The sequence below is a fragment of the Molothrus aeneus genome, chromosome 17 (assembly GCF_037042795.1).
Source record: "Molothrus aeneus isolate 106 chromosome 17, BPBGC_Maene_1.0, whole genome shotgun sequence".
NCBI lineage: Eukaryota > Metazoa > Chordata > Aves > Passeriformes > Icteridae > Molothrus > Molothrus aeneus.
Genome location: NC_089662.1, coordinates 1,424,860 through 1,452,648, shown reverse-complemented (window position 1 = coordinate 1,452,648; position 27,789 = coordinate 1,424,860). Strand labels below are relative to the sequence as shown.

Genomic DNA, 27,789 nt, shown 5'->3' with positions numbered 1-27,789 from the left:
CTAATAGCCAGACTCCCAGGAGCTCTCTTTGGTGTCCAGCATCTGCAGGGCACAGGGGAAGAGGGGAAAAGGGGTCCTTGTGCCAAGCAAGCAGCCCTGGTGTGGAGTGGGGAAGGGAAAATGGCCAGAAGCCCCTTGGCCTTGGGTGGTTCTGCTGAAGCCTTTGTGCTGGGACAGAGCAGCCGGGCAGGGGCCGGAGCTGCAGGGATCCCTGCTGGACTGGTGCCTGGAGATGGCCACAAGCCCTCCTGCCCAGCCAGGAAGGGCCATGTGTGTCCTCCTGCCCGTGTCTTGCTGGCTGCACAGCCGGGCAATGCGTAGATTCAATGATTTCTGTTGTACATCCTGGCCAGAGCAACATCCTGGCAGTATAAATATGGAATGTTAATCCCAATATTTCCGGGTGGGATGTGCCTGGCCTCGTCTGACCCTTGCTGCTGGGCCAAAGGTGGCAGCTGTGGTGTTTCACCTCAGAGACACCTTTGGCCGGCTGGATGCTGCAGCTAGGCACTTGGAACAAATCCAGGCATAGTAGAAACTCAGTTTACCTCTGGTGGAAAAGGTTCAGGGGACGGTGAAGAGAAAAAGGAGAGGATTCTGCCATAGAGTTTTAATCCAGAGTTTTATTCCCGGATGACAGACCTCTGAATCTTGTAACAGCTCCCAACAGAATCCAGTCCGCATGGTCCTGTCTCCTTTTAAGCCTGGGGACAGGGGGAGGGGAAAGGAGAGGTTGGCGCACCTGAGGGGTTGGGATAGGTGAAACAGGAAATGGCATCACACTGCAACAAGGAACTGTCCCTGCTTCCTGCTCTGTGTCTTCCACAGCTTGGGGGACATCAGGGCAGGTGTAAGCCCCACCTGGGATCCTGCCGAGGGTGGGGCCGAGGCTGCCTCTTCCCTTCTGGGGGGGAAAGGAAGGAGTGGCTGTGGAGGTGTTGGGGTGTTCATGTTTATCTAGCCGGGGGTATGGCTGCGTTTTAACTTGGCACTAGAATCGGATCTGCCTGCCTTTAAGGTTTCTGCTGGCTGCCGGTGGGTGATCCTGAGATCCACTGCTGCTTGATCTGATCTGCCTGCCCTCTCTGTTTTCTGCCTGCTGCCCCTGATGGTGCTGAGACTGCTTGCTGCCCGTGAATTTACCAAAGGAGAAATTTCCCCTTCTTCCCACAGTATGTCACACCAGTCTGGCACAGTTCCCATGCAGATGACATCCACTGCCACCAACAACAGGACCAATTTACCCACCACCAGTGAGAGGGAGCATGGATCATTCCATTTTTTCCCACATAAGATATGGATCAGAAGTCTCTGTTGTAAATCCTGCCAAATCTTTCTGAATAAGTACATACAAGCCAAGATGCCTTGTGCAGACTCTACCTTCTTGGATCCCTGGTGATCAGTGGCACAGAGTCTAGCGGTGGACCCTGGAAGGACAATGCTGAGCCCAGTCCTTCCTGAGTGCTTTGTCAGTAAACTGGGGGAGGGGGCCAGGCTGTGCCCTCCCACAAACCAGGAGCAGTGGCTGATCTGCCAGAGACAAGTGCTGCCATGCAGAGGGACAGTTCAGCAAGGGGGACAGTCCAATGACAAGTGCTGAGTCCTGTCCTTGGCAGGGAACAACCACAGGCAGCGGTGACTGCTGGGGGCCACCCAGTTGGAAAACTGAAGTTTGTCCGGGTTCTGCTGGACACCAGGATGCCCATGGGCCAGCAATGTGCTCCTGCAGCAATGCAGAACAGCGTCCTGGGCTGCACTGGGAGCTGTGTCACAGCTGGCAGAGGGAGGGGATGCTTTCCCTCTGCTCCACACCAGTGAGGCCAGCCCTGGAGTGCTGGGCCCAGAGCTGGGCTGCCCAGGACGGGACACAGGGACAGACTGGACAGAGTCCAGCACAGGGCCATGAAGCTGATGGAGGGACTGGGGCGTCTCTGCCATGAGCAGAGCCTGAGAGAGCTGGCACTGCCCAGCCTGGAGCAGAGCAGGCTCAGGGCATCTCATCCCTGTGGATGAAAAGCCAGGGGGAGGCTGCAGAGGGGACAGGGCCAGGGACAGCCCCGGGGGCCTCGGGCACAAAGTGACCCACAGGAGGGGCCCTGCGAGCTCAGGAGACACTTCTGCACTGGGAGGGTGGCCGAGCACCGCCGCAGGTGCCTGGGGAGCTGGGGGAGTCTCCATCCCTGCAGAGACTCAAAAGCCACCTGGACACATCCTGGGCAGCCGGCTCTGGGTGGCCCTGATGGAGCAGGGGCTGGGCCAGGTGACCTCCAGAGGTGCCTCCAGCCTCCCCCAGCCTGAGATTCTGTGACTCTGAGAACAAACAGGCTGCAGCTTCCTGAGGACAAATGAAAAAGCTCCACACATGGCAGGTTTCTCCTGCCCTCACCAAAGTGGTTCATGGCACATGTCTCCCTTCTGCAGATTCCTCCCTGGAGTCAGGATGCTCCTCAAGGTCATGCCTTGAGGCTGAGAGAAATGTTTGCCCATTATCATTGGTTTGGGTGAGTAGCATCAATCTTTAATTAAGACTTGGTTTTTGCTGGCTGGACTGGGATTGCTTCAATGCTACTTCAGATATAATGCACTATACTGGAAGTTATCAGTCTCTGCACTGGGGAGTAAATAACCCTGATGAAGATCTTTTAGTTTAATCATGATCATAATAAACTCTTTATTTTCCTATAAATATATCCTTTATCCTATGGAACACAATTGTATAAATGTTCAATTACACCTATACTATCCTTTAAACATAAACTACTGCCTAAGTCTAAGAGTGCATCCAGCTGCAGCCTGGCTCCTCTCTGAGACGTTCAGGAAGCAAGGAGGTCCCTTCTGCACCTTGTGTCTCCTGCCTGCTCCCTGCACAGCTCTCCAGGTGGTGCTGTCGCTCCTGGGCCAGCTGTGACTGCAGCAGGGACACCTGAAAGAGGCACAAGGCCCGGCTCAGACAAGCCCACGCTGGCAGGAGCACCTGCAGCCCCACGGTACCGGCTCTCGGGGCAGACACAGCCTCCAACTCCAGCCCTCACCAACACTCTGCCCTTGGGCAAGGGCAAAGGAACAGGCTCCCAGACACAACAGAGCTCAGAGCATCAACAAGTCCACTTCCAGGCTGCCAAACCCTTCCCACGTACATCCCTCAGCCACCACAGGTCTATTACAGACACTTCCAATGGGATTTAGGAACCCAGCTCAGATTTCCAAAGCACACATTTGGGCCACTGACCCCTTTCTCCACAGGCTGTGCCTCAGCATGAGGGCTGCTGCTCCCCTGAGCTTCTGGAGGACTCTTCTATTTCAAAAATTGACAGATACTGATGGGCAGATATGGGGACAGGCAAGGTAAAGTAGTCTGGGGGGAACACTCTCCTAAAAGTTCTGATTCTTCTCCTTTCAGGGTTTACCTGCACATTGGATGGGAGAGAAGGTCACAGAAACCTGTCAGCAAACATGGAGCAAAAGGACCTCTGGACATCAAGGCAAGGAGATCCCTGCTCTGAGACCCTGAAGTGCACCAGACAACACTGGGGGCAAAAAGCTCTCACTGGAGGCTGTGCAAGAGAGGCCAGTGTGTGTGTGCAGGGACACGGGGCCAGGGAGGGAGGCAGCGCAGTGAAGGTGCCCTTGTGAAAGCCATGGGCTGCCACAAGAGAGAGAACAAACAAAGGGGTGTGCCACAGCAGGGACAGGGAGAGGCAAGGCAACAAGCAGAGGTCTCCAAAGCACTGCCTGGCCTAAGGTGCCAAGTTCCAGAGGAGCCTGAGGCTCTGCAGAGGCAGCCAAAGCCCAATTTACCTGCTGGCCACTTCTGGGCATAGTGGATAATTCAGGCCTCTCTCCCTTCTCCTTCTCTGCTGATGCAAGTGGTGTCTTAGATTCCAGACTGGTCCTTGAGCCACCTAACAGCTGCTCCTCTTGTGCTCCAACAGCCTGCTGGGTGTTCAGAGAGGAAATGATGCCCATATTTCAAACACCACAGAAGCTGTCCCTCAGAAATCTCAGTCTCAGGCAGCATCCTCAAAGCACCAGCAGTGCAGCTGCTGTTCAGCCCTCTCGGTACAAAACTCAGCAGGGTTTAGTTCATCACTCTGCTCAGCTGCTCTATTCCCTCCCATACGCAATTCCAAACCCCCATGTATTGCCTCTTCATGTATGGGCACAGGAGAAGCAGCTCCCCATGCCCAGCTTTTGGTCTGGAGCTGTTTTGAACAGCAAGCTCCAGAGCTGGATCAGTCATTCCAGCATACCAGGAAACAATCTGGCAGTCAATGGTGTCAGGCTGGAGCCAGGCAGACAGACAAGGCTGCCTGCTGCAGCCCAGGCTGCTTTACCCAACGGGACTGACAGGGATAGAGACCCACCTCTTCATGGGAAACATCTCTGGAATAATTCAGGCATGTTGCAGTGGACTGAAGATCAATGCCAGTGCATGACTGGATAGAAGTCTTTCCCTTCAGGGAGGCCAAGCGTTTTTGCAGAGCCCCTTTGGCAATTTTCAACTTGGCGAGTGCAGCACTCAGAGTGCTCCCTCTTCCTTCCTTCAAAACAGCAGCCCCATGCTCCAAATATTCCTGCATGGTTTCCTTTTCACTGTCTAAGTGTTGAAAACTTTCCTGCTGACTTTGCATGTTGAGTGCATGCAATTCATTCTTCTTCTCCAGATATCTCATCTGCTGCTGGTACAATTCCCGTTCATGCTGCCAAAACAGGGAGAAAAATGGTCACTCATTCCCTCTCTCACTTTGCTTTTCATACCAGATCTGCACTCCTGCTGCAGGGGCAGGCACAGGCTGCCCCTCTCTCTCAGCTTTTCAGGATGCTGCAGAGCTTTGCTGGGCCCCCCTCCCCTTGATGCTGCATCTTTCCCAGCTCACTCAGCCCATCCCAGCTTCCCTTCTGCCCTTGCCTGACCTCCTGCTGCTCCACTCCAGGGCTCCTTTGGGGAGGAGCTGACAGAACTGCAGCCAGGATTTCAAGTGCCCGCTAAGCAGGATTCAGGCAGTGCCACGAGGATGTGCTCTCCATCAGGGAGGAAGGGAAGAGCAAACAGCCGCAGCCTTTCATTCCCTGGGGCTGGGCTGACAGCAGTGCTTTTCCACCTCTCCTGTGTAGAGTTCCCATGGCTCCATGCCCCAGAGCCCCACTGCCCTCTCTGGCAGCAGCAATGGCCAGATCAGTCTGTCATTCTCTGCTGCCACTCAGGACCAGTTCTCCCCTTGCAGGCACACGTCCTGCTGGGGATCAGACCTTGGCTTTCCTCTCCTCTCTCCCCACTGGCTGCTCTCCCATGGCCAAGGCCAAACACCTTTCTATTAACAGCAAACTTGGGACTCTCCCCTGTCCTTCCACATCCAGATAGTTAGAAATCTGAACACGGCATTGGACACCAGGAATTCCCCAAACCATGCAATGTCAGTAGGGACACTGAGGACATTGAGAACTAAAGGTTCAAGGGCACAGAAGCCCAGCATGGAGGAAAATCAGCAGCCTCAGCATTAACTGGCTTTGCCATGACTACAACATCTTCTCCTCCTTATTCAGAAGAATGCAATTAGAAAAGTTAAACTGGGAAAAGGTGCTCTTTAGAACTAATAACAGAAGGTCCAAACATAGCTAGGAAATGGCCCTTTGTGGCATCTGCCAATCTCACCAGCACATCCTTCCTTTCCTTCTCCAGCTTTTCCAATTTTCTCCTCAGAGATGCTACCTCCTGTCGAAGAGCCACAGCCTCTTCCTGCCTTACAGTGGCCTCTTTCTCCAAGGCAGTTTCTCGAGAAATGTGCTGGACTTCCTCCTTCCACCAATCTGCAGCAGGAAAGAGGAAAGGAGAAGGAGAAAGAGGCAAGCAAAGCAAAGGCAAACTGATGTGCATCCTGCAGAGACAAGAGCACTGTCTTCTCTACCTGCCTGTGGTTGCCAGGCCCTAAGCCCACAAAGGCTCCAAAGCTGACAGAAATGAAGGAAACTTCCAGGCACAGAAAAAGGCAGGAATGAAAGGGGCAAGGGTTCAGAGGGATAGGAGAGTGTGTTTGTTCTTGGCCTTGTGCAGAGTGAGCAACTCAAGAGAGACAAAGGAGAGGGGATGCCTGTGCAGCCCTGCTCCAGAGAGGCCAATAGCCTGGAGGCTCAGGCAGGGCCTGGAGTTTGGGGGAATGGAGCTGAGGCATCCAGCTACAGCTCCTCAGCTGGTGAGGCAGCATGGGGCAGTGAGTGGGAGAGGAGAAGCTGTACCTTGCTCAATTTCCTCCAACTCCTTCTGCAGCTCCAGGTTGCGGGCTCTGAGGTTGTCTCTCTGAGCTTGTGTCTTCCTCAGCTCCAGCTCCACAGCCTCACACTGTATGGCCAAGGCAAGAGCTTTGTCATCAGAGCTCTGGAGCTTCACATGCAGCTCAGACACCTCAGCCTGCAGCACGTGCACAGAGTCCCTCAAAGAGCGTTCTCCTGCTCGAGACTCCTCCAGCTCCTTCAGCAGCTGCTTCTGTTGAGTTGCCTGGGAAGCCTCCATCTGCAGCACTGCGTCCTGCAGGGCCCGGATCTGGAAGATGGATGCACAGAGCCTCAGGGACAGGGCTGCTCCTGAGGCAGCAGAGTGGGCCGCAGGGAGAGCAACGAAGGAGAAATTACTTCAAGCAAAACCAGAAGGCACAGAAGCAAGGATTGCAATGGAGGCAAATGGAGAGAAAACAGGGAAAGGGAGGCAATGGGCATCCTTGGGCTGCAGCTCTGAACAGCGGCTGAACTGGCTGTGCTGGAAGTGCCCTGCCCAGCCTGCCACAGCCACCTCTGTGTCCTGCTCAGTGCCTGGCACAGGCACCAACTCTGTCTGGGACAACACTGCCAACAGAGGGACAGAGAAGCTCCAGAGGAGTCTGCTGCTGTTTCTCCTCCCACATTTCCTGCTGGGACCCGGGAGAGGATGGGGGAAAACTTCTGCAGCAGACACCAGATCCAGGCTCAGCCTCAGGGTGCAGCAGCAGCCCTGGGCAGAACACGGCAGCTGTGGATGCTGCTGGCAGGGGAAAGAGGCTGGGGCCTCCAAGGCAAAGGTGCTGTTGTGTGTCCCTGGAGAAGAGGATGCCACTGCACAGCTTACCTGTGTGTTGAGCTCCCGCAGTTGTCCAGCGCGGTTTGAGGAGAGCTGTTTGGCCTGCTGGAGAGCAGATTGACACTGAGACACCTGATTGTTCAGTGCCAGGTTCTGTTCTTCCAGCGTTCTCAGGCACACATTCTTTTCCTCCAGAGACAGAATCAGTCTAGAAGGGAAGCAATCAACTCATTACTAAATGATATCACATTTTATCAACTCTCAGAACATGCACCACCTCAGGGAAAAACTGCTCTGCCTGATGAAGTTTGTCTCAACAACTTGGCTGTTTGTTCCCCCTGCAGTCCCAGCCCAGCATGTGCCTACTCTGCTTTTGTCTCAGAAAGAACAGCGAGCTCCTGCCTCCATGCCCTACCTTCTTTAGGAGATGGGAATGTGAATACAAACCTAACAGAGTCTTGCAATGAAGACATTAGGGGAGAGGAACAATTTTCTTCTGACTAACCAGGCTCCAAAGCAGGGAGGCTTGGTCAGCATGGAAGAGACATTTCCTTCCCCCATCTTACACATCCAGGTAGGAGGAGCAGCACCCTAGAGCCAGGGCATCTCTGGCAAGTTCCATAAGATTTACCAGCACCCATCCTACTTTCAGCTGGAGAAACAAAGGCCAAAGGGGCAACTGAGACTTGGAGCCCAATCTGATGGAAGATGCAGAAGGCTCCAGGCAAGCAGGAGTGCCCTGCCTTTGCTTTGTCTTCTTCATGGAGGAAGAATCCTGTGGCACTGAAGCCTGGCAGGACTTGATCAGCTACATGAGCCCCCCATACCTTGGTCCTGTTTCTTGCATTCTTTGCACAGTCAGAAATGCCTGTGACTGTGCAGGGTGGCAGGGACCCTGCTTGACCCCCTGCAGGCAGCGGGGGACATTTGATGAGGAACCATGCAACAGAGACATTCTGGTTTCTGGGCTGCCTCCAAGGCCAAGCTGGCCTAGAGCAGCAATCAGGGCCTTAAGATGGTTCTGCCCAGAAAAAGCATCAGATGCCAGGCTGATCCAGACCCCAAAGGCTTCAAGTTACAGGCCCCAAGGTGGAGCTGATGGATGTATGCAGCTCCTTACAGTGCATCTTGGGCAGTGTCAACACACCCACCTAACAGCACAATGACCCCTAGAGGGAAAGGGCTACCCCAAAAGCCTTTATCTTCAGAAAAACTCTCTCTGAAGGCTTAAAAGAAAAGAAAATGAAACTCAAGATCCAGACAATGAGATCTGTCTACATGGAGAGTTCAGAATCTGCCACTTAGGAACTGCTGCCAGAGCCCCTGGTGGGTGCAAAGATGGCAAAGAGGGAATCCATTCACCACAATGCAGAGTCCCCCAGGCTTTCATTTACCTGGCCTTTTCCTTCTCTAGGGCATTGACGGAAGCCTGAAATTCTGAATTTGGCTCTGCCACTTCTTCCCATTGACTCCTTTCCCTCTCCAAGTTCTGCAGATGCACTTGCAGCTCCTTGTTCTGATGTTTTGCCTCGTCCAGCATCTTCTGGATCTGCTCAATCTCCAACAGCTTCTGTCTGGACTCTTCCTGTGTCTCCCTCCCCTCTTGCTGGGCTCTCTGCGCAGTCCTTTCCTGGCACTCTCGGGAGGCTGCCAGCTGAGATGTCAACTCGGCCACCTCCAGTCAAACAGAACAAAGCAGTCAGAGGCTACAGCCACAGCTTCTCACACTCAGCCACAGCACAGGCTGTGAGCAAAGGTAAAGGGCAACTTTCCACTCCTCCCGGTCCTGAGAGCACCAGCTGCACATAGGATATGGAACACTTGTTTGAGTCTCTAAGTGGCCCACCCGCAAGGGCACCTGAGAAAGCACCTGCCAAAGCAAGGCTAGCAAGAAGAGGCCAGCAGGAATCCATGCTGCTGCTTGCTGGCCAGCAGCACAGAGGACTAGCCCAGCTGTCCAGAGCAACAGCTGACATTCAGCAGAGCACTGAGTGTCCTTCAGAGCAGCTGCCATGGGGCCCCCAGAGCACGAGACAGCCCCAGGGCTCACCCCAGCAGCTGCTGCTCTGCCATGGAAAAGCAAGAAGGCCACAGACCCCTCGCTGCATGACTGCAGTGCCACTGCTCTTTCACTCACCTGCTTTTGTAGAGCCTCCCTCTGCTCAAGGAGGAGATTCCTTTCCTCTTTGAGGCCTTGTAGCTCTTCCTCGTGCCTCCTCTGCGCTGCCTGGGCTTCACTCTGAGCTTCCTGCAGCTCATCTTGCAGATTTGCCTTGATGGTCTGGCAACAAAATACAGAGCAACTTCCTGGGACCTGCCCTCAGGCTCAGCTTTTTCCACTTGCTGCCTCGAAATCCCATTCCCTCAGCTGCTTCTTTTGGCTGCTCTAGCCAGCTCTGCTTCCACTGCAAGCCTTCCTTCCTGGGGCTGAGCTCTGGAGCTTACCAGGCTCTGTGCTCCCAGGGCCTGAAGCAGCCCTTGCTTCCTCAGTCCCAGGAGCTGCCTTTTGTGCCCTTGTCACTGCCCTGCCCTCTGTTGCCTGCCTACTCACACTTACCTGCCCCTTCTCCTGCTGCTCTGTCACCTCCTGCCTGAGCTGCTGCACCTGCTGGCGGGCTCGGCTGAGCTCTCCCTGAGTTTGGAGCAGTGCCTCTGATAAAGCACTCTTCTCCTTCTGCTCTTCCAGCAGGACCTGCACAGGAGGAAAGAGCAGAGGGCTTCACGCTCCTCCTGCAGCATCCGTGTGGCAAGGGGCAAAGACTGATGGGCTCACGTGCTCTCAGAGCACTTGGCTGCTGCTCCCCTGGGCCACTGCCTGCCCTGGGGGAGACACAGCTTCCCAGGAAGTGACTTAAAACACAGCCCAGAAGACATCTCTGCGTTACTGTTCAGAAATACTCCAGGCAAGCCTTTTAAAAGATTTTTCTCTTGTCAGCATTCCTGCTGCACCCTTCCCATGCCCACAAAAGAAAAGTCCTACAAACTCACCTTGGCCGTGAACATCTACCAGTACACACCAAAAGGGGAGCAGAAGGAGAACAGTGAAGATACCCTGAGGTGCATCTTAGAACAACAGAGCACAAGAGCAGCACAAAAATCTCAGCTGACAGCTGATGTTTCTGCCTGGCTTCCTATGAGAGGGCTCATTCCTGGGGCCAAAGACAGCCCCGTTCAGCTTTCACCTCCCCTAATTCAATGCAGGAGACACGGAGGGCATGCTCCACACAGCCCCATATCCTGCCATCTCCCACAGCTCCAGCCTTGCAAAAAATCACACCAGCTCTCCTCTCACAATCATTACCTCTTGCTTGGCATTTTCAAATCTCTTTAGCTCTTCTTGTTGGGCCAGCAGGGTGGCAACTTTCTGCCTCATCTCAAACAGCACCTTCTTGTGCTCCTGCCCTCTCTCTGCCTTCTCTTTTTCCCATTGCTCCAGCGTCTCCTCCATCTCTGCACGGTGCCTTTCTTGCTCACTTGCCTGAGGAGGGGAGGAAAAATTTGCAAGATGAAGCCCCAGGCAAGCTCCTGGCTGAAAGATGTGAAGCTCCATCCCTCCCACAACCCCCAACTGGAAAAGACAACAGCACTGGCTTTCTGCACTCGAGAAGCTGTGTCCTGTCAGGGAATTCAAAAGGAGGCTCAGCAGGTGCAAGAATCACAGACTTGTGGAATCTCTTCTGCTGGCAAAGACCTTCCCAAGCACTGAGTCCAAGCACTCAGAGGAGGAGGTGTCACCTTCCCCTCTCTGATGCCCCAGTCACAAGGACTGAAGGACCAGTGACAAGGGGCCTGTTCCATTTGCTTCCAGCCCAAAGCTAATCCCTCTGTCCATCATGGAAGCACAGCGAGAAAGGAAACGAGTTCCCACGCCTGCAGCCAGCAGCACTGTTGGCATCTGCTCCACGCTGGCATCTGCTCCACGCTGGCATCTGCTCTGTGGCAGGTGGCACTCGGGGATGATCCTGCCCTGGGCTGCCACGCTTTGGGTGGGCACTGCCCAACCTGCTCTGGAACTCCTCTTACACCCTCACTGAAGCCATGGCTGCATTTACTGTCCCAGCACCATCCTGGGGGCCGTCACGCTCCTCCAAGTCTCAGCTGCTGGCTCTGCTGCCCGGCCCAGCAGCGGGAGGCCTCTGGCAGAGGATTGCTGCCCTTTCACACCCTCAGCCTCTGCTTGTGCTGCACCAACCCACAGGGCTGGCTTGGACAATTCAGAAGCATATTGTCCCCTACCAGGTCTTGCAGGAGCTTCTTTATTTCCAGTTGCTGAGCAGTTCCCTGAAGCCTGAGGCTTTCCTGATGCTGCTGCTCTGCCTGCAAGAGCTGTTGAGCTGTGTCTTCCTGTTCTTGCCTCCTGAGAGCTCTCTCTGCTTCCAGCTCACCTTGCAGGCACTTCACTTCTCCTGCAAACACGACCAACAGCAACAGTGAGGGTCCTGACTGACTTTACTCACCTCAGGCCCTTTCAGTGCCTCCAGCCCCACCACTCCTCAGAAGTTCTGTGGACAGAGACACCTTTACAGGGTGCTCAGCTTCTCTAGTCAGGTGCAGCACCACAAACAAAGCACACGAGGTTCTCACCTTCTATCACCTCTTTGTCCTGTGTGACTGTGAGCACTTGAGCCTCCAGATGGTTCCTGGTGATCTCCAGCTGTGATATCTGCTGCTGAGCAGCAAACAGCCTGGATTGCAGGCTCTCCTTTGCTGACCTACAAGTTGCAAATATGGACAGACATGAGTTGCTTGCTCCAGACACCCACAGCCGGTTCTTCCAGGACGATGTGGCTCAAGATCCCCACGCCTGAGGATGGAAAATGGCTCAGCTGGAAACTCGTCCTGAGAAGGCACATCTGGGCCATTTCCAGAGCAGAGCAGGGCCTCTGAGGGACTGCCCAGGCCTTCCTTATGGCCTGCCATAGCACAGACAGCCCAGCCCAACTTGGCCTCAACAGCCAAACCTTCACTTGCTGCTCCTGACCTATGACTCTGGGTAGCTGTGCCCAAACAGGCTGGAGCAACAAGCAAAAGCCCAGCCCCTGCTCACAGCCCTTCTCTCATCAGCACTTCCAAGCTGCTCTGCAGGGGGACAGAACAGACTCTTGTCCTGGCTGACTCCAGACTTTTTAATGCTCTTGATAATGGACATCAAGGTACATCATCTTCCCGACACCCGGTATTTAACGAGGCTTCAGAACTACTTTGCAGATACAGTAAAATCTCATGGTCATTGCAGCACTTGTAAATAATCAGAACAGCCTTTTGTCCAAATTGCAACTACCTGAATGCAGAGACTGCAGTTTCAACTCTTGCAAGGTCCAGGAGTAGACTTGCTGCCTTTATTTGAGTGTTGCTGAACAAGCAGGCAGTAGCCCAAGGGACTTGTCCTTCTTTACACAGTGAGAAGGAACCATGCAAAGGCACCTTGGCAGGTTTGGCAGCTGGGTGCCCATCAACAATCAGCAAGAATGCCCAGAGGCTGTTGAGAATTCCAGAGAGCTTTCCCTGCTGCTCTCTAACCAGCTCTAGGTCCTGTCCCACACTTCTTGAGAGTCTACTTGGAAGCAGAAATGCCTCAAGATTGTCAGCAGGACCCTCTGGCTTCACCCTGAATGGCAGCGTGCTACTCCCAACGTGCCAAGGTAAGAGCCTGGAATGCTGAAGATGAAGCCTCCTGGTCTGAAGATCAGGATCATGTCAAGCGACTCGGAAAGGAACGAGGGATGTTCAATGCCCAGAACGAGGAACCAAACCCAAGAGAAACTTGAGGTTTCACTCAGCATCTGCATGGTTTAACTACTCCTCAGTTCAGGGCTGGCTGGATTGCTTTTGACATCCCACAGGAGTGTGCTCGGTAGCACAAACAGGAGCCCAAGGCTCATGAGAGCTTTGCTGGCTTTATGTGACAGAAAAATGACCCTCACATGGTGGCTTTTTTTTTTTTTTTCTTGAGACTCTTCCATATTGTGTCCATGGGATGTAAAACCATCTGAAAAGTTTCAACTCCCTGCATTTACCTGGTCTCCTCCAGCTGCCTGGCAAGGTCTTGTTGGAGCCCCTCGCTGGCTGCCAGTTGGCCCTCAAGGTCAGCCTTCTGGGCCAGCAGCTCCTCCTCTCGCCACGCCTGGGCCACTTCATGCCCTTGGCCAGAGGATTCCTGGTTCAGCTGCTCCAGACACCAGCTCGATGACTCTTGCTCCTGGGAAACCTGCAAGTGGGACAAGGTACAGCTGGAGCCCTTCCTCGGGAGCCCTGTGCAGAGCCAGCCAGTGCCACCTCACAGGCAGCCAGAGGACAAGGAGCACCTGTGCTCTGGCCTCAAAGATTCACAGCATCTGCCCCATGCAGCTCTGATAGCCTGGCCTGCCAAAAGCCTCTGGCACTGTTCCCTTGGAAGTGCTGTGGCAGGCCCTGCTGCCTTGCCTGGGCCCAGACAGCTCCTTCCCAACAAACATCCCTACTCCAAACTCTGTGTTGCCTCTCACAACCACTGCATCTTCCACAACCGCCAATACAATTGACTCTAAGGGCCAGCAGTGCTGAACATTGTCAGCTATTGATCTAAAACTCAGCTGGCATTAGTCCATCACTCTGCTCACCTGCTTCATTCCTTCCCACACCAAATCCAGTCCTCCATGCATTGCCTCCCCTTTTGTGAGCACAGGAGAAGCGGCTCCCCATGCCCTGCTTTTGGCCTGGAGCTGGTTTGAACAGCAAGCTCCAGAGCTGGATCAGTCATTCCAGCATACCAGGAAACAATCTGGCAGTCAATGGTGTCAGGCTGGAGCCAGGCAGACAGACAAGGCTGCCTGCTGCAGCCCAGGCTGCTTTACCCAATGGGACTGACAGGGATAGAGACCCACCTCTTCATGGGAAACATCTCTGGAATAATTCAGGACACTGGAGTAGACATGAAGGTCAATGCCAGTGCCTGCCTGGATACAAGTCTTTCCCTTCAGGATGTCCAAGTCCTTCTCAAGAACGCCTTTGGCAATTTCACTTTGGTTGAGTGCAGCACTCAGTACCTAAGTGCTGTCCCTCAATTTCTTCAAAGCAGCAGCCCCATGCTCCAAATCTTCCTGCATGCCTGCCCTCTCTAATTCGAATTCTTGATTATTTCCCTTATGATTGCTCATCTCAGGTGCATGCAATTCATACTCCATTTCCAGATATCTCATCTGCTGCTGGTACATTTCCCATTCATGCTGCCAAAACAGGGAGGAAAAGGCTCCCTGATTCCCTCCCTCACTTTGCTTTTCATACCAGATCTGGACTCCTGCTGCAGGGGCAGGCACAGGCTGCCCCTGTCTCTGTGCTTCTTGGGATGCTGCAGAGCTTTGCTGGGCTCCCCTTGATGCTGCATCTTTCCCAGCTCACTCAGCCCATCCCAGCTTCCCTTCTGCCCTTGCCTGACCTCCTGCAGCTCCACTCCAGGCCTCCTTTGGGGAGGAGCTGCCAGAACTGCAGCCAGGATTTCAAGTGCCCGCTAAGCAGGATTCAGGCAGTGCCACGAGGATGTGCTCTCCATCAGGGAGGAAGGGAAGAGCAAACAGCCGCAGCCTTTCATTCCCTGGGGCTGGGCTGACAGCAGTGCTTTTCCACCTCTCCTGTGTAGAGTTCCCATGGCTCCATGCCCCAGAGCCCCACTGCCCTCTCTGGCAGCAGCAATGGCCAGATCAGTCTGTCATTCTCTGCTGCCACTCAGGACCAGTTCTCCCCTTGCAGGCACACGTCCTGCTGGGGATCAGACCTTGGCTTTCCTCTCCTCTCTCCCCACTGGCTGCTCTCCCATGGCCAAGGCCAAACACCTTTCTATTAACAGCAAACTTGGGACTCTGTCCTTCATTCCAGATCCAGATAGTTAGAAATCTGAACATGGGTTTGGACACCAGGAATTCCCCAAACCATGCAATGTCGGTAGGGACACTGAGGACATTGAGAACTAAAGGTTCAAGGGCACAGAAGCCCAGCATGGAGGAAAATCAGCAGCCTCAGCATTAACTGGCTTTGCCATGACTACAACATCTTCTCCTCCTTATTCAGAAGAATGCAATTAGAAAAGTTAAACTGGGAAAAGGTGCTCTTTAGAACTAATAACAGAAGGTCCAAACATAGCTAGGAAATGGCCCTTTGTGGCATCTGCCAATCTCACCAGCACATCCTTCCTTTCCTTCTCCAGCTTTTCCAATTTTCTCCTCAGAGATGCCACCTCCTGTTGAAGAGCCACAGCCTCTTCCTGCCTTTCAGTGGCCTCCTTCTCCAGGGCAATTTGGAGACAGATGTGCTTGGCTTCTGCCTGCACGCAATCTGCAGCAGGGAAGGGGAAAGGAAAGGGAAAATGGGAAGGAGAAAAGCAAAGCAAAGGCAAACTGATGTGCATCCTGCAGAGACAAGAGCACTGTCTTCTCTACCTGCCTGTGTTTGCCAGGCGCTAAGCCCACAAAGGCTCCAAAGCTGACAGAAATGAAGGAAACTTCCAGGCACAGAAAAAGGCAGGAATGAAAGGAGCAAGATTCAGAGAGATAGGAGAGTGTGTTTGTTCTTGGCCTTGTGCAGAGTGAGCAACTCAAGAGAGACAAAGGAGAGGGGATGCCTGTGCAGCCCTGCTCCAGAGAGGCCAATAGCCTGGAGGCTCTGGCAGGGCCTGGAGTTTGGGGGAATGGAGCTGAGGCATCCAGCTACAGCTCCTCAGCTGGTGAGGCAGCATGGGGCAGTGAGTGGGAGAGGAGAAGCTGTACCTTGCTCAATTTCCTCCAACTCCTTCTGCAGCTCCAGGTTGCGGGCTCTGAGGTCATCTCTCTGAGCTTGTGTCTTCCTCAGCTCCAGCTCCACAGCCTCACACTGTATGGCCAAGGCAAGAGCTTTGTCATCAGAGCTCTGGAGCTTCACACGCAGCTCAGACACCTCAGCCTGCAGCACGTGCACAGAGTCCCTCAAAGAGCGTTCTCCTGCTCGAGACTCCTCCAGCTCCTTCAGCAGCTGCTTCTGTTGAGTTGCCTGGGAAGCCTCCATCTGCAGCACTGCGTCCTGCAGGGCCCGGATCTGGAAGATGGATGCACAGAGCCTCAGGGACAGGGCTGCTCCTGAGGCAGCAGAGTGGGCCGCAGGGAGAGCAACGAAGGAGAAATGACTTCAAGCCAAAGCCAGAAGGCACAGAAGCAAGGATTGCAATGGAGGCAAATGGAGAGAAAACAGGGAAAGGGAGGCAATGGGCATCCTTGGGCTGCAGCCCTGAACAGCAGCTGAACTGACTGTGCTGGAAGTGCCCTGCCCAGCCTGCCACAGCCACCTCTGTGTCCCCACATTGCTCAGTGCCTGGCACAGGCACCAACTCTGTCTGGGACAACACTGCCAACAGAGGGACAGAGAAGCTCCAGAGGAGTCTGCTGCTGCTTCTCCTCCCACATTTCCTGCTGGGACCCGGGAGAGGATGGGGGAAAACTTCTGCAGCTGACACCAGATCCAGGCTCAGCCTCAGGGTGCAGCAGCAGCCCTGGGCAGAACACGGCAGCTGTGGATGCTGCTGGCAGGGGAAAGAGGCTGGGGCCTCCAAGGCAAAGGTGCTGTTGTGTGTCCCTGGAGAAGAGGATGCCACTGCACAGCTTACCTGTGTGTTGAGCTCCCGCAGTTGTCCAGCGCGGTTTGAGGAGAGCTGTTTGGCCTGCTGAAGAGCAGATTGACACTGAGACACCTGATTGTTCAGTGCCAGGTTCTGTTCTTCCAGCGTTCTCAGGCACACATTCTTTTCCTCCAGAGACAGAATCAGTCTAGAAGGGAAGCAATCAACTCATTACTAAAGGATAGCACATTTTATCAACTCTCAGGACATGCACCACCTCAGGGAAAAACTGCTCTGCCTGATGAGGTTGGTCTCAACAACTTGGCTGTTTGTTCCCCCTGCAGTCCCAGCCCAGCATGTGCCTACTCTGCTTTTGTCTCAGAAAGAACAGCGAGTTCCTGCCTCCATGCCCTACCTTCTTTCTGAGATGGGAATGTGAATACAAACCTAACAAAGTCTTGCAATGAAGTCATTAGGGGAGAGGAACAATTTTCCTCTGACTAACCAGGCTCCAAAGCAGGGAGGTTTGGTCAGCATGGAAGAGACATTTCCTTTCCCCATCTTACACATCCAGGTAGGAGGAGCAGCACCCTAGAGCCAGGGAATCTCTGGCAAGTTCCATAAGATTTACCAGCACCCATCCTACTTTCAGCTGGAGAAACAAAGGCCAAAGGGGCAACTGAGACTTGGAGCCCAATCTGATGGAAGATGCAGAAGGCTCCAGGCAAGCAGGAGTGCCCTGCCTTTGCTTTGTCTTCTTCTTGGAGGAAGAATCCTGTGGCACTGAAGCCTGGCAGGACTTGATCGGCTGCAGGAGCCCCCCATAACTTGTCCTGTTTCTTGCATTCTTTGCACAGTCAGAAATGCCTGTGACTGTGCAGGGTGGCAGGGACCCTGCTTGACCCCCTGCAGGCAGCGGGGGACATTTGATGAGGAACCATGCAACAGAGACATTCTTGTTTCTGGGCTGCCTCCAAGGACAAGCTGGCCTAGAGCAGCAATCAGGGCCCTAAGATGGTTCTGCCCAGAAAAAGCATCAGATGCCAGGCTGATCCAGACCCCAAAGGCTTCAAGTTACAGGCCCCAAGGTGGAGCTGATGGATGTATGCAGCTCCTTACAGTGCACCTCAGGCAGTGTCAACACACCCACCTAACAACACAATAACCACTAGAGGGAAAGGGCTGCCCCAAAAGCCTTTCTCTTCAGAAAAACTCTCTCTGAAGGCTTAAAAGAAAAGAAAATGAAACTCAAGATCCAGACAATGAGATCTGTCTGCACGGACAGTTCAGAATCTGCCACTTAGGAACTGCTGCCAGAGCCCCTGGTGGGTGCAAAGATGGCAAAGAGGGAATCCATTCACCACAATGCAGAGTCCCCCAGGCTTTCATTTACCTGGCTTTTTCCCTCTCTAGGGCATTGACGGAAGCCTGCAATTCTGAATTTTGCTCTGCCATTTCTTCACGTTGAATCCATTTCCTCTCCAGATAGTCCAGATGCACTTGCAGCTCCTTGTTCTGATGTTTTGCCTCCTCCAGCATCTTCTGGATCTGCTCAATCTCCAACAGTTTCTGTCTGGACTCTTCCTGGGCCTCCATCCCCTCTTGCTGGGCTCTCTGCGCAGTCCTTTCCTGGCACTCTCGGGAGGCTGCCAGCTGAGATGTCAACTCGGCCACCTCCAGTCAAACAGAACAAAGCAGTCAGAGGCTACAGCCACAGCTTCTCACACTCAGCCACAGCACAGGCTTTGAGCAAAGGTAAAGGACAACTTTCCACTCCTCCCTGTCCTGAGAGCACCAGATGCACAAAGGACATGGACAACTTGTTTCAGTCTCTAAGTGGCCCACCCGCAAAGGCACCTGAGAAAGCACCTGCCAAAGCAAGGCTAGCAAGAAGAGGCCAGCAGGAATCCATGCTGCTGCTTGCTGGCCAGCAGCAGAGAGGACTAGCCCAGCTGTCCAGAGCAGCAGCTGACATTCAGCAGAGCACTGAGTGTCCTTCAGAGCAGCTGCCATGGGGCCCCCAGAGCACGAGACAGCCCCAGGGCTCACCCCAGCAGCTGCTGCTCTGCCATGGAAAAGCAAGAAGGCCACAGACCCCTCGCTGCATGACTGCAGAGCCACTGCTCTTTCACTCACCTGCTTTTCTAGAGCCTCCCTCTGCTCAAGGAGGAGATTCCGTTCCTCTTTGAGGCCTTGTAGCTCTTCCTCGTGCCTCCTGTGTGCTGCCTGGGCTTCTCTGCGAGCTCCCTGCAGCTCCCCTTGCAGCTCTGCCTCCACACGCTTCCAGGTCATCTCCAGCTGAGCCATCTGCTGCTGAGCAGCAAACAGCCTGGATTGCAGGCTCTCCTTTGCTGACCTACAAGTTGCAAATATGGACAGACATGAGTTGCTTGCTCCAGACACCCACAGCCGGTTATTCCAGGACGACGTGGCTCAAGATCCCCACGCCTGAGGATGCAAAATGGCTCAGCTGGAAACTCGTCCTGAGAAGGCACATCTGGGCCATTTCCAGAGCAGAGCAGGGCCTCTGAGGGACTGCCCAGGCCTTCCTTATGGCCTGCCATAGCACAGACAGCCCAGCCCAACTTGGCCTCAACAGCCAAACCTTCACTTGCTGCTTCTGACCTATGACTCTGGGTAGCTGTGCCCAAACAGGCTGGAGCAACAAGCAAAAGCCCAGCCCCTGCTCACAGCCCTTCTCTCATCAGCACTTCCAAGCTGCTCTGCAGGGGGACAGAACAGACTCTTGTCCTGGCTGACTCCAGACTTTTTAATGCTCTTGATAATGGACATCAAGGTACATCATCTTCCAGACACCCGGTATTTAACGAGGCTTCAGAACTACTTTGCAGATACAGTAAAATCTCATGGTCATGGCAGCACTTGTAAATAATCAGAACAGCCTTTTGTCCAAATTGCAACTACCTGAATGCAGAGACTGCAGTTTCAACTCTTGCAAGGTCAAGGAGTAGACTTGCTGCCTTTATTTGAGTGTTGCTGAACAAGCAGGCAGTAGCCCAAGGGACTTGTCCTTCCTTGCACAGTGAGAAGGACCATCCAAAGGAACCTTGGCAGGTTTGGCAGCTGGGTGCCCATCAACAATCAGCAAGAATGCCCAGAGGCTGTTGAGAATTCCAGAGAGCTTTCCCTGCTGCTCTCTAACCAGCTCTACATCCTGTCCCACACTTCTCAAGGGTGTGCTTGGAAGCAGAAATGCCTCAAGATTGTCAGCAGGAGCCTCTGGCTTCACCCTGAATGGCAGCGTGCTACTCCCAACGTGCCAAGGTAAGAGCCTGGAATGCTGAAGATGAAGCCTCCTGGTCTGAAGGTCAGGATCATGTCAAGCTACTCGGAAAGGAACGAGGGATGTTCAATGCCCAGAACGAGGAACCAAACCCAAGAGAAACTTGAGGTTTCAATCAGCATCTGCATGGTTCAACTACTCCTCAGTTCAGGGCTGGCTGGATTGCTTTTGACATCCCACAGGAGTGTGCTCGGTAGCACAAACAGGAGCCCAAGGCTCATGAGAGCTTTGCTGGCTTTACATGACAGAAAAATGACCCTCACATGGTGGCTTTTTTTTTTTTTTCTTGAGACTCTTCCATATTGTGTCCATGGAATGTAAAACCATCTGAAAAGTTTCAACTCCCTGCATTTACCTGGTCTCCTCCAGCTGCCTGGCAAGGTCTTGTTGGAGCCCCTCGCTGGCTGCCAGTTGGCCCTCAAGGTCAGCCTTCTGGGCCAGCAGCTCCTCCTCTTGCCACACCTGGGCCACTTCATGCCCTTGGCCAGAGGATTCCTGGCTCAGCTGCTCCAGACACCAGCTCGATGACTCTTGCTCCTGGGAAACCTGCAAGTGGGACAAGGTACAGCTGGAGCCCTTCCTCGGGAGCCCTGTGCAGAGCCAGCCAGTGCCACCTCACAGGCAGCCAGAGGACAAGGAGCACCTGTGCTCTGGCCTCAAAGTTTCCCCAGCTCCGTTCCCTCTTTTAGAGGCTCTGTGGCTGCCCAAAGCAACACATTTTGCACAAGCATGCCACACTTTGCTGATGAACATGCATATCCCTGGCTAAGAAATGCGTGTGCCCTCTTGAGCCAGGTGTGCACAGTGCTGTGCCTGTCCTCCAGTGCCAGAAAGAGCATCTGGCTGATCTGGCTGCCACAGGTGCTGCCTAGCAATAAGGTGTTCAGAGCCCTGCTACCATCATCCCTCCCTTGCTCCAGCACATCCCTCTGAAGCTGCAATTCCTCCAAAGTCTGCCTCTTTACTTCCAGCTGCCTCTGCAAGGATGGCCCTTCTCCCTCGAGTGCAGTGAAGTCCTCCAATGTACAAGAAGGGGCAAGACGAGTTTTCAAGGGAAAACCATCTCATTTCCAAAACCAACCTCCATCCAGTCCTGCTGCTCTGCCTCTTCTGCCTGGGCTGACGCTTCCTTCTGCTGCTTGGTGTTCTGCTGCTGCAGACAAAAGGCTGCTGTCTCCGGGATTCCAGTGCATTGCAGCAGCATTTCCTTGGACTTCTCAAACTTTGCACAGTCACTGCGGAGACAAGGCCCAGTCAGAAGAAGCAAGAGGCCTGTAGAGTCAGCAATGCCATTTTCAGCACTCCAGGATGGAGCTGGGGGCAGTGGGCTAAGGAAGACCTTGCTCTTTCCCTCCCAAGGAAATCCTCCAGAGGCAAAGGGAAAGGAAGGCAGGATTTTGCCTTCCTTCAGTGACAAGCATTTGCTGGGCAGGGGCACGCAAAGAACAGAATTCAAGGAAGCAGCACGATGAGAAGAAGGAATATTCTATTCCAACATGTCTCTGCATCTCGCAGACAGCCTTGGGAGTCCCAGTAGAGCATGAAAAACCCAGACAGGACAATGCTCGAGAGCCACACTGAGGCCTACACATGGTAGGCAGGTGATTTCTTCACCCAGGACACCTCTGACCTCCCAGACCTGGAAGCAGATTGCCTCTGGAATGCAGCAGGAGGAGGAGGAGGAGGAAATGCTCACTTTCTGATTTCTGCTAACAGAGAGTCTATGAGCTGGTATTGGCTTCTGATCCTCTGGGTTCTCTCCTCTACTTGATCAAACTGTTGCCACATGCGCTCACAATTCTCTGTAGCTTCCCGAGCCAATTCAAAGGGATGCTGTTCGTCAGTGGATGTCAGAGTTGAGAGGATGTTCCCAGGATTGTTGGTGCAGATGATGGAATTGGCCATGCTGTCACCGCCGTCTACCAGCACCTGAAAGGCCACATCCAGCTGTTAGTGAGGTATTCTGTTCCTGTTCCAAAGTAGCACTGAGATGCCTCTTCTGATCCCACAAGAACCAGTGTCCATTCATGGAGAACCAGTTTCAAAAGACCAGCCAGCTCAGCACAGTTTACTCACCTGAGGGGCTCTGGAGGAACGTCCCTGGTGAGAAAGCCCTCGAGCTCCCTGCAAGTGCACAGGGAAGAGCACACTCAGACTGCATGGCTGCCCCTCAGGCAGTTGCCTCTAAGTGCTTCCCAGCCTGTCCCAGAGCACAGCACTTCCAGCTGTGCTCCTCCTCCCCTTCTTGGCAATATTTTCAGTCCAGAAGTTTGACAGCAGCACAAACCAACATGCTGCAAGGTGTCTGATCACTTCTAAGAACACCAGAAGGGGAGCTGCCCAGAGCCCAGTCCAACCTGGCCATGAACACTCCCAGGGATCCAGGGGCAGCCACAGCTTCTCTGGGCAACCTGTGCCAGGGCCTCAGCACCCTCAGAGGGCAGAATTCCCTCCCAATATCCCATCCATCCTTGCCATGTCTGGCTGGGACGCCTTGTCCTGTCCCTGCAGGCCCCTGGCTTAAGTCCCTCTCCAGCTCTCTTGCAGCCTTTTCATGCATTGGAAGGGACTCTAAGGTCACCCTGGAACCTTCTCTAGTCAGGACAACCCCAACTCTTGCATCCTTTTCCCTTGGCACAGGTGCTCCAGCCCTTGCAGCATCTTCCTATCATCCTTGTGACCTCCTCTGGGCTATTGGGGATCATTTTGGAGATGTCAGGGAGAAACTCATTCTTGACTCTGGGAAGCGCTGAGGCTGCGCTGTAATTTGGGTGAGGGGAAGGCAAAGCAAAGCTGCTCCCTTGTTTGTGCCCACGGCCTCCAGTGGGACAAGGACAGTGGAGGAGATGTGGCTGCGCTCTGGGATAGCCAGGAGCCCCCCATTCCCTCCCAGGCCTGTCCCCAGGGCAAGCACCACAGCTGCTGCCAGCTCTGGAACAGCCAACTGTTAATCCCTTGCAAATCCCAAAGGGAACTGTTCCCCGAGGCACAGCCCAGGCCCACCCAGGTCGCTGCTGGGCATGGCACAAGGAGAGCAGCGGCTTTGTCACTCACCCTCCGGGTCTCCATCTGCCCCTTGGCACCAGCAGTGAGGAAACAGCAGCGACCAAAGGCCCTTGGCCTTTGCAGGGTCTACACCCAGATATCCAAAGGCCCTTGGCCTTTGCAGGGTGTAAACACCAATTTCCAAAGGTTCTTGGCCTTTGCAGGGTCAATAGCACACAATCAAAGTGCCGTTGGCCTTTGCAAGGTCCAAGCCCCAAATTCACGAGCTGTTGACAGCTCCAGGGTCCAAACCCCAATAGCCAGGAGCTGTTGATTGTTGCCAGGATCCAACCCCCAGCATTCCATGGCCTTTGTGACACTTGCCAGGGTCATACCCCCAACGTTCCACGGCCTTTGTGATGGCTGCCAGGGCCCAAAGCCCAGCATTCCAGGGGCTGTTGGCGAGGCCCTCCCTGGCTCAACTCCCATCCAAGCTCCTGAAAGAGGCACAAGGCCCGGCTCAGACAAGCCCACGCTGGCAGGAGCACCCGCAGCCCCACGGTACCGGCTCTCGGGGCAGACACAGCCTCCAACTCCAGCCCTCACCAACACTCTGCCCTTGGGCAAGGGCAAAGGAACAGGCTCCCAGACACAACAGAGCTCAGATCGTCAACAAGTCCACTTCCAGGCTGCCAAACCCTTCCCACATGCATCCCTCAGCCACCACAGGTCTATTACAGACACTTCCAATGGGATTTAGGAACCCAGCTCTGATTTCCAGAGCACACATTTGGGCCACTGACCGCTTTCTCCACAGGCTGTGCCTCAGCACGAGGGCTACTGCTTCCCTGAGCTCCTGGAGGACTCTTCTACTTGAGCTGCTGGACCGCCAGCCCAGGCACGAGGGGAGTGTGGTGCTTGGGTTTTTTTGGTGCTTTCTGGAGGCATTTGAGCACCCCAAGCCCCATTTTACACATCCCCACTGTGAAAAATGAGGTTCAGTCTCCAGTAAAAATTTAAAAGTTGAATAAAGGACAATAAGAGACAAAGAGAATATAGCCTAGTTTTTTCATCCAGATGCTTTGCATTCAGCCCAGAGCACACCTGCTATTTCAGAGATGTCCTTTACATACCCTTTCTATTGCATCAGTCTACTGCATAGTCATAACCAATCATGCATATTTAAACTTTTCCCCAAACTAGTTTACATGTTCCAAGAATTGTTTAGCATGGCTCCTCCACGGATCCACCTTTTCAGAGCATGTGCATTTCATGGCTGTGGTTTTAGTCCCCCCCCATTATCACCTCCTGTTTGGCCTTTGGTCCATTTTTCTATAGACAGAGGGTGCTGATAATTGGCATGTCAGCAGCAGGGGTCTCCATCATATGTTCATTGAATGTGATCCCAACCAAGCAGGCAGTTTAACACAAGCATCCTATATCACCTATTTCTCTACTGTGTCAAGGTTTAGTTAAGAACAGAAAAACTCCTATATTTTTATAGCAAAGTTACTCTAATATACATATAGAATCCATCTTAATATTTGCAAATGCCAATAATATAATATGTTTTATAACAATACTTTCCCCAACAGCACCCATATCTGCACCCCTGATAGGTGAACAGAGGGGTGGGGGTTTGGTTCCATAGGGGTCCAGCAATAAATTTGGAAACAATGTATTACATATCAGTGCCCCACATGCCAATGCAAAGTGACTCTGAAAGGCAAAGACATCGTCTGAACAGGACTCAGTGACACTGGTGATAAGTTTGACCGTGTGACAGAGACAAGGAGCGTGTGTGCCAGGGCACAAATGCTGCTCTGAGCCCTGGGGCCCAGGGAGCCCTGATATCAGCAGGTGTGGCAGAGTCCCCACCAAAGCAGAGTCCCCCAAGCCCCTGGCAGCGCTGGTGCCCATCTCCTGCCCCAGGGACCTGTGCCTCCAGAGGGCTTCTCTGCCAGAGGGCAGCCAAAGCCGACTTTGTGCACTGGGGCCTGGGCTCCATCCTACAGGGGCTCTTGGTAGGAGCACCTGGAGCAACTGGTGGCAACACTTGGTACATGTCAGATGATGTTGCTGCTTCCTGGAATGATCTTTTCAAGGAAGAGATTAGCAGTAGCACAGAAAGACCAGTAGCTACAGAATTTCACAGGAGAAAGAGACTCCACCAAAACACTGTCATGTTTCCTTGTGCTTTTCTGTCTTTCTTGCACTCGGAAAGAGAAAGAATTGGCCCAGCCTCTGCTATTCAACGCTCCACTTACTGTGTGTCTTCCTATGGCAGCTCACATGCAAACACAACTGGCTGCCTGCTGAGCATGGCAAAGGACGGCCACAAACAGGGAGGTCCCCGGTGAACATCAAGACAGACACCTGGGGAAGTGCAGAGGATAGGGATAACTCTGGGAGGAGAAGCTGTTCTGTGTCTTGGATGATGCTGCCAGCCCCCTGAAGGAGCGGCCAAGACAAGTGCTGGAAGCAGCCATGTCCTGCTCTTTTCTGCTCTCAGATGCACACGGGACAGACTTGTTGCCCACAGGTCCACCAGACTTGATCCGGGAACGATGGAAGCCCCTGCATTGGTAGGGAACGGGCTCCAGCAAGAGCAAAGCAGGATCTTCCAGCAGCAAAGCCTGAGCTTGTGAAGCGAGCCATGTCCTCAGCAGACACCAAAGTTTTTCCCTTCAGACCTCAATGTTGGCCACAAGTGCCTGCCTTTCTTCAGTGCCTGCTGCTGCTTCCTTTGTTCCAGACCAGTCCAGGATTTGCTCTAGAAGTTCATGTGGGTGTTTTTAAGGTGCCTGCAAAAAGGAGAGGGACGGCAGCTTCTGTGCAGCCTCATTTCCCTCTCATGATGGCATCAATGCCGCTGCCTTGGGACGCCTTCCAGTGGAAGGCGAGTCTGCCCTCAAGCACAGTCACTGTAGTCAGTCAGGGGCACAAGCTGCAGCGGCAGCTGCCAAGCATCGCCGTGAGGCTGGCAAGCCAAGAGAAAGCCATTGTGGCCGAGTGCGCTGAAGCCTTTTGCTAAATCACACGCAATAGTGCCCAGAGTATGGCCCCTTTGGAATGGCGGCTGGTGCAGACGCCTCCTGGAGCAGGTGCCGGCGTTGGGGGTGCTGATGTTCCTGTGCGCGCTCTGGTGCTGTTTCTGTGGCCTCCAGAGCCGCTTTGGCAGCAGCGACTCAGCAGCCCTGCTTGAGGAGACATCGCCGCCCTGGCCACAGAGGCAGAAGCTCTGTGGGCCCAGAGCTCTGTGTCAGCAGGGCCTCATCCTCAGTACCATGGCCTGGGCAGCTGCAGGGGTCCAGGCTGGCCGCCAGCCCTGCTCTGCCCACTGCCCTGGCAGCAAGCAGTGACCGTGCCCCGGCAGGGCCCCCTTGCCCTCCTTGTCCCCAGTCAGGCCAGTCTGGGCACCTCGGGGGGTCCCCACCCTCCTGCTGAGGCCCAGCCACCAGGGCTTCTGCCCCAGGCGTGGGAGCCTCTCTGGGGAAGCGCCCGGCTGTCAGGAACAAGGCTGACACCCAATTCCTCAGGGCTTCCCAGCAGCCCGGCCCCTCAGGGGCCTCCTGTCCCTTTGGAGTCTCCTGCCAGCCACTCCCTCCCACAGGGCCCTCGTGCCTTCCCAGCTCCTTGTCCCATCAGGGCCTCCGCAGCACCTCATCCCTTCACGGCCTCCCAGTGCCCCATCGTCCCCTCAGGATCTCCCCCAGTCCGGCCAAGCTGCCCGGCAGTGGCGCAGGCCCGAGGGAGCTCCAGAGGAGCCACATCGAGAGGCACCTCAGAGGCCTCAGCAATGCAGCCAGCAAGACACGGGCAGGAGGACACACATGGCCCTTCCTGGCTGGGCAGGAGGGCTTGTGGCCATCTCCAGGCACCAGTCCAGCAGGGATCCCTGCAGCTCTGGCCCCTGCCCGGCTGCTCTGTCCCAGCACAAAGGCTTCAGCAGAACGACCCAAGGCCAAGGGGCTTCTGGCCATTTCTCCTTCCCCACTCCACACACCAGGGCTGCTCGCTTGGCACAAGGACCCCTTTTCCCCTCTTCCCCTGTGCCCTGTGGACCCTGGGCACCAAAGAGTGCTACTGGGAGTCTGGGTATTAGAACACATTCTATATTTATATCCTAAAGAACAATGAAAAGGAAGGAATAAAACAATCTTAATGAAAAGAAAAATCCCCCCGGCTCAGAAGGCCCCAGCAGACAGAGAGCCTCTCAAATCAGCTCTCCTCAGAGCTCCAGCAGCACAGCCAGCTGTGGCCCCAGGGACAAGGCCGTTTCTTGCAGGCCCTGCGAAGTTGATCTTGCAGCTTCTGCAAGATGGAGCCCGGAGCTCTCTCCACAGCCCAGAGGACAAAGGCTATTTCGAGAGCCAGGCTTCTGGTGGCAGGGCTGATGTCCTCTGCCTTGTCTTCAAGGGCTGTGAGAGAGAGGAACAGAGGCACGGTCAGATCCCGGATCTTTGGGGAGCCGAGGAGACCCCCGAGGCAGGGCCATGCCAGCCGGCTCTGGCCATGGCCAGGAGGGAGCAGGGAGCAAGGGGATGAGCCCGAAGCTAGTGGACACTATTGCCCCACCTGGGCCTGAAATGGGAGCGTGTGCTGTGGCCACGGCAGCCCTGCTGCACACAGGGAGCAGAGCCCTGGGCAGCGGGACAGGGATTGCAGCTGCCCCGGCAGCCAGGGCTGGCAGCCCGCTGGCCTCACTGACCCTGACAGATGTGGCGGAGCTGTCGCTTGTGGCCCCTGAGGTGCCGCCCGGCCATCCCTGAGAACACAGAGCCTGTCAGGGCGCCAGCGGCACAGCTCCCTGCCAGCCCAGCGGCGCTCGCTGCCAGCCCTGTGGCCACACGGCCTCCTGGCCCCGGCAGGGCTCGGGCCGGGCCCTTGCCG

At 54.4% G+C, this 27,789-nt stretch overlaps 1 protein-coding gene across 1 annotated transcript; it reads right to left on the bottom strand.

Moving 5' to 3' along the window:
- On the bottom strand, positions 1 to 22,980 carry LOC136564079 (centrosome-associated protein CEP250-like). The gene is made up of 23 exons (XM_066561848.1): positions 22,966 to 22,980; positions 21,608 to 21,840; positions 20,993 to 21,146; positions 20,267 to 20,457; positions 18,744 to 18,963; positions 18,001 to 18,281; positions 16,656 to 16,815; positions 15,787 to 16,090; positions 15,201 to 15,355; positions 13,066 to 13,256; positions 11,633 to 11,760; positions 11,285 to 11,454; positions 10,350 to 10,526; positions 10,037 to 10,051; positions 9,606 to 9,740; positions 9,186 to 9,329; positions 8,443 to 8,723; positions 7,097 to 7,256; positions 6,235 to 6,538; positions 5,654 to 5,808; positions 4,625 to 4,700; positions 643 to 704; positions 1 to 42 (listed from the first exon to the last, which is right to left on the bottom strand). The coding sequence occupies exons 1-23, from the start codon at positions 22,978 to 22,980 to the stop codon at positions 1 to 3; spliced, it is 3,753 nt and encodes a 1,250-aa protein (XP_066417945.1).
- Positions 22,981 to 27,789: the final 4,809 nt, after the last annotated feature.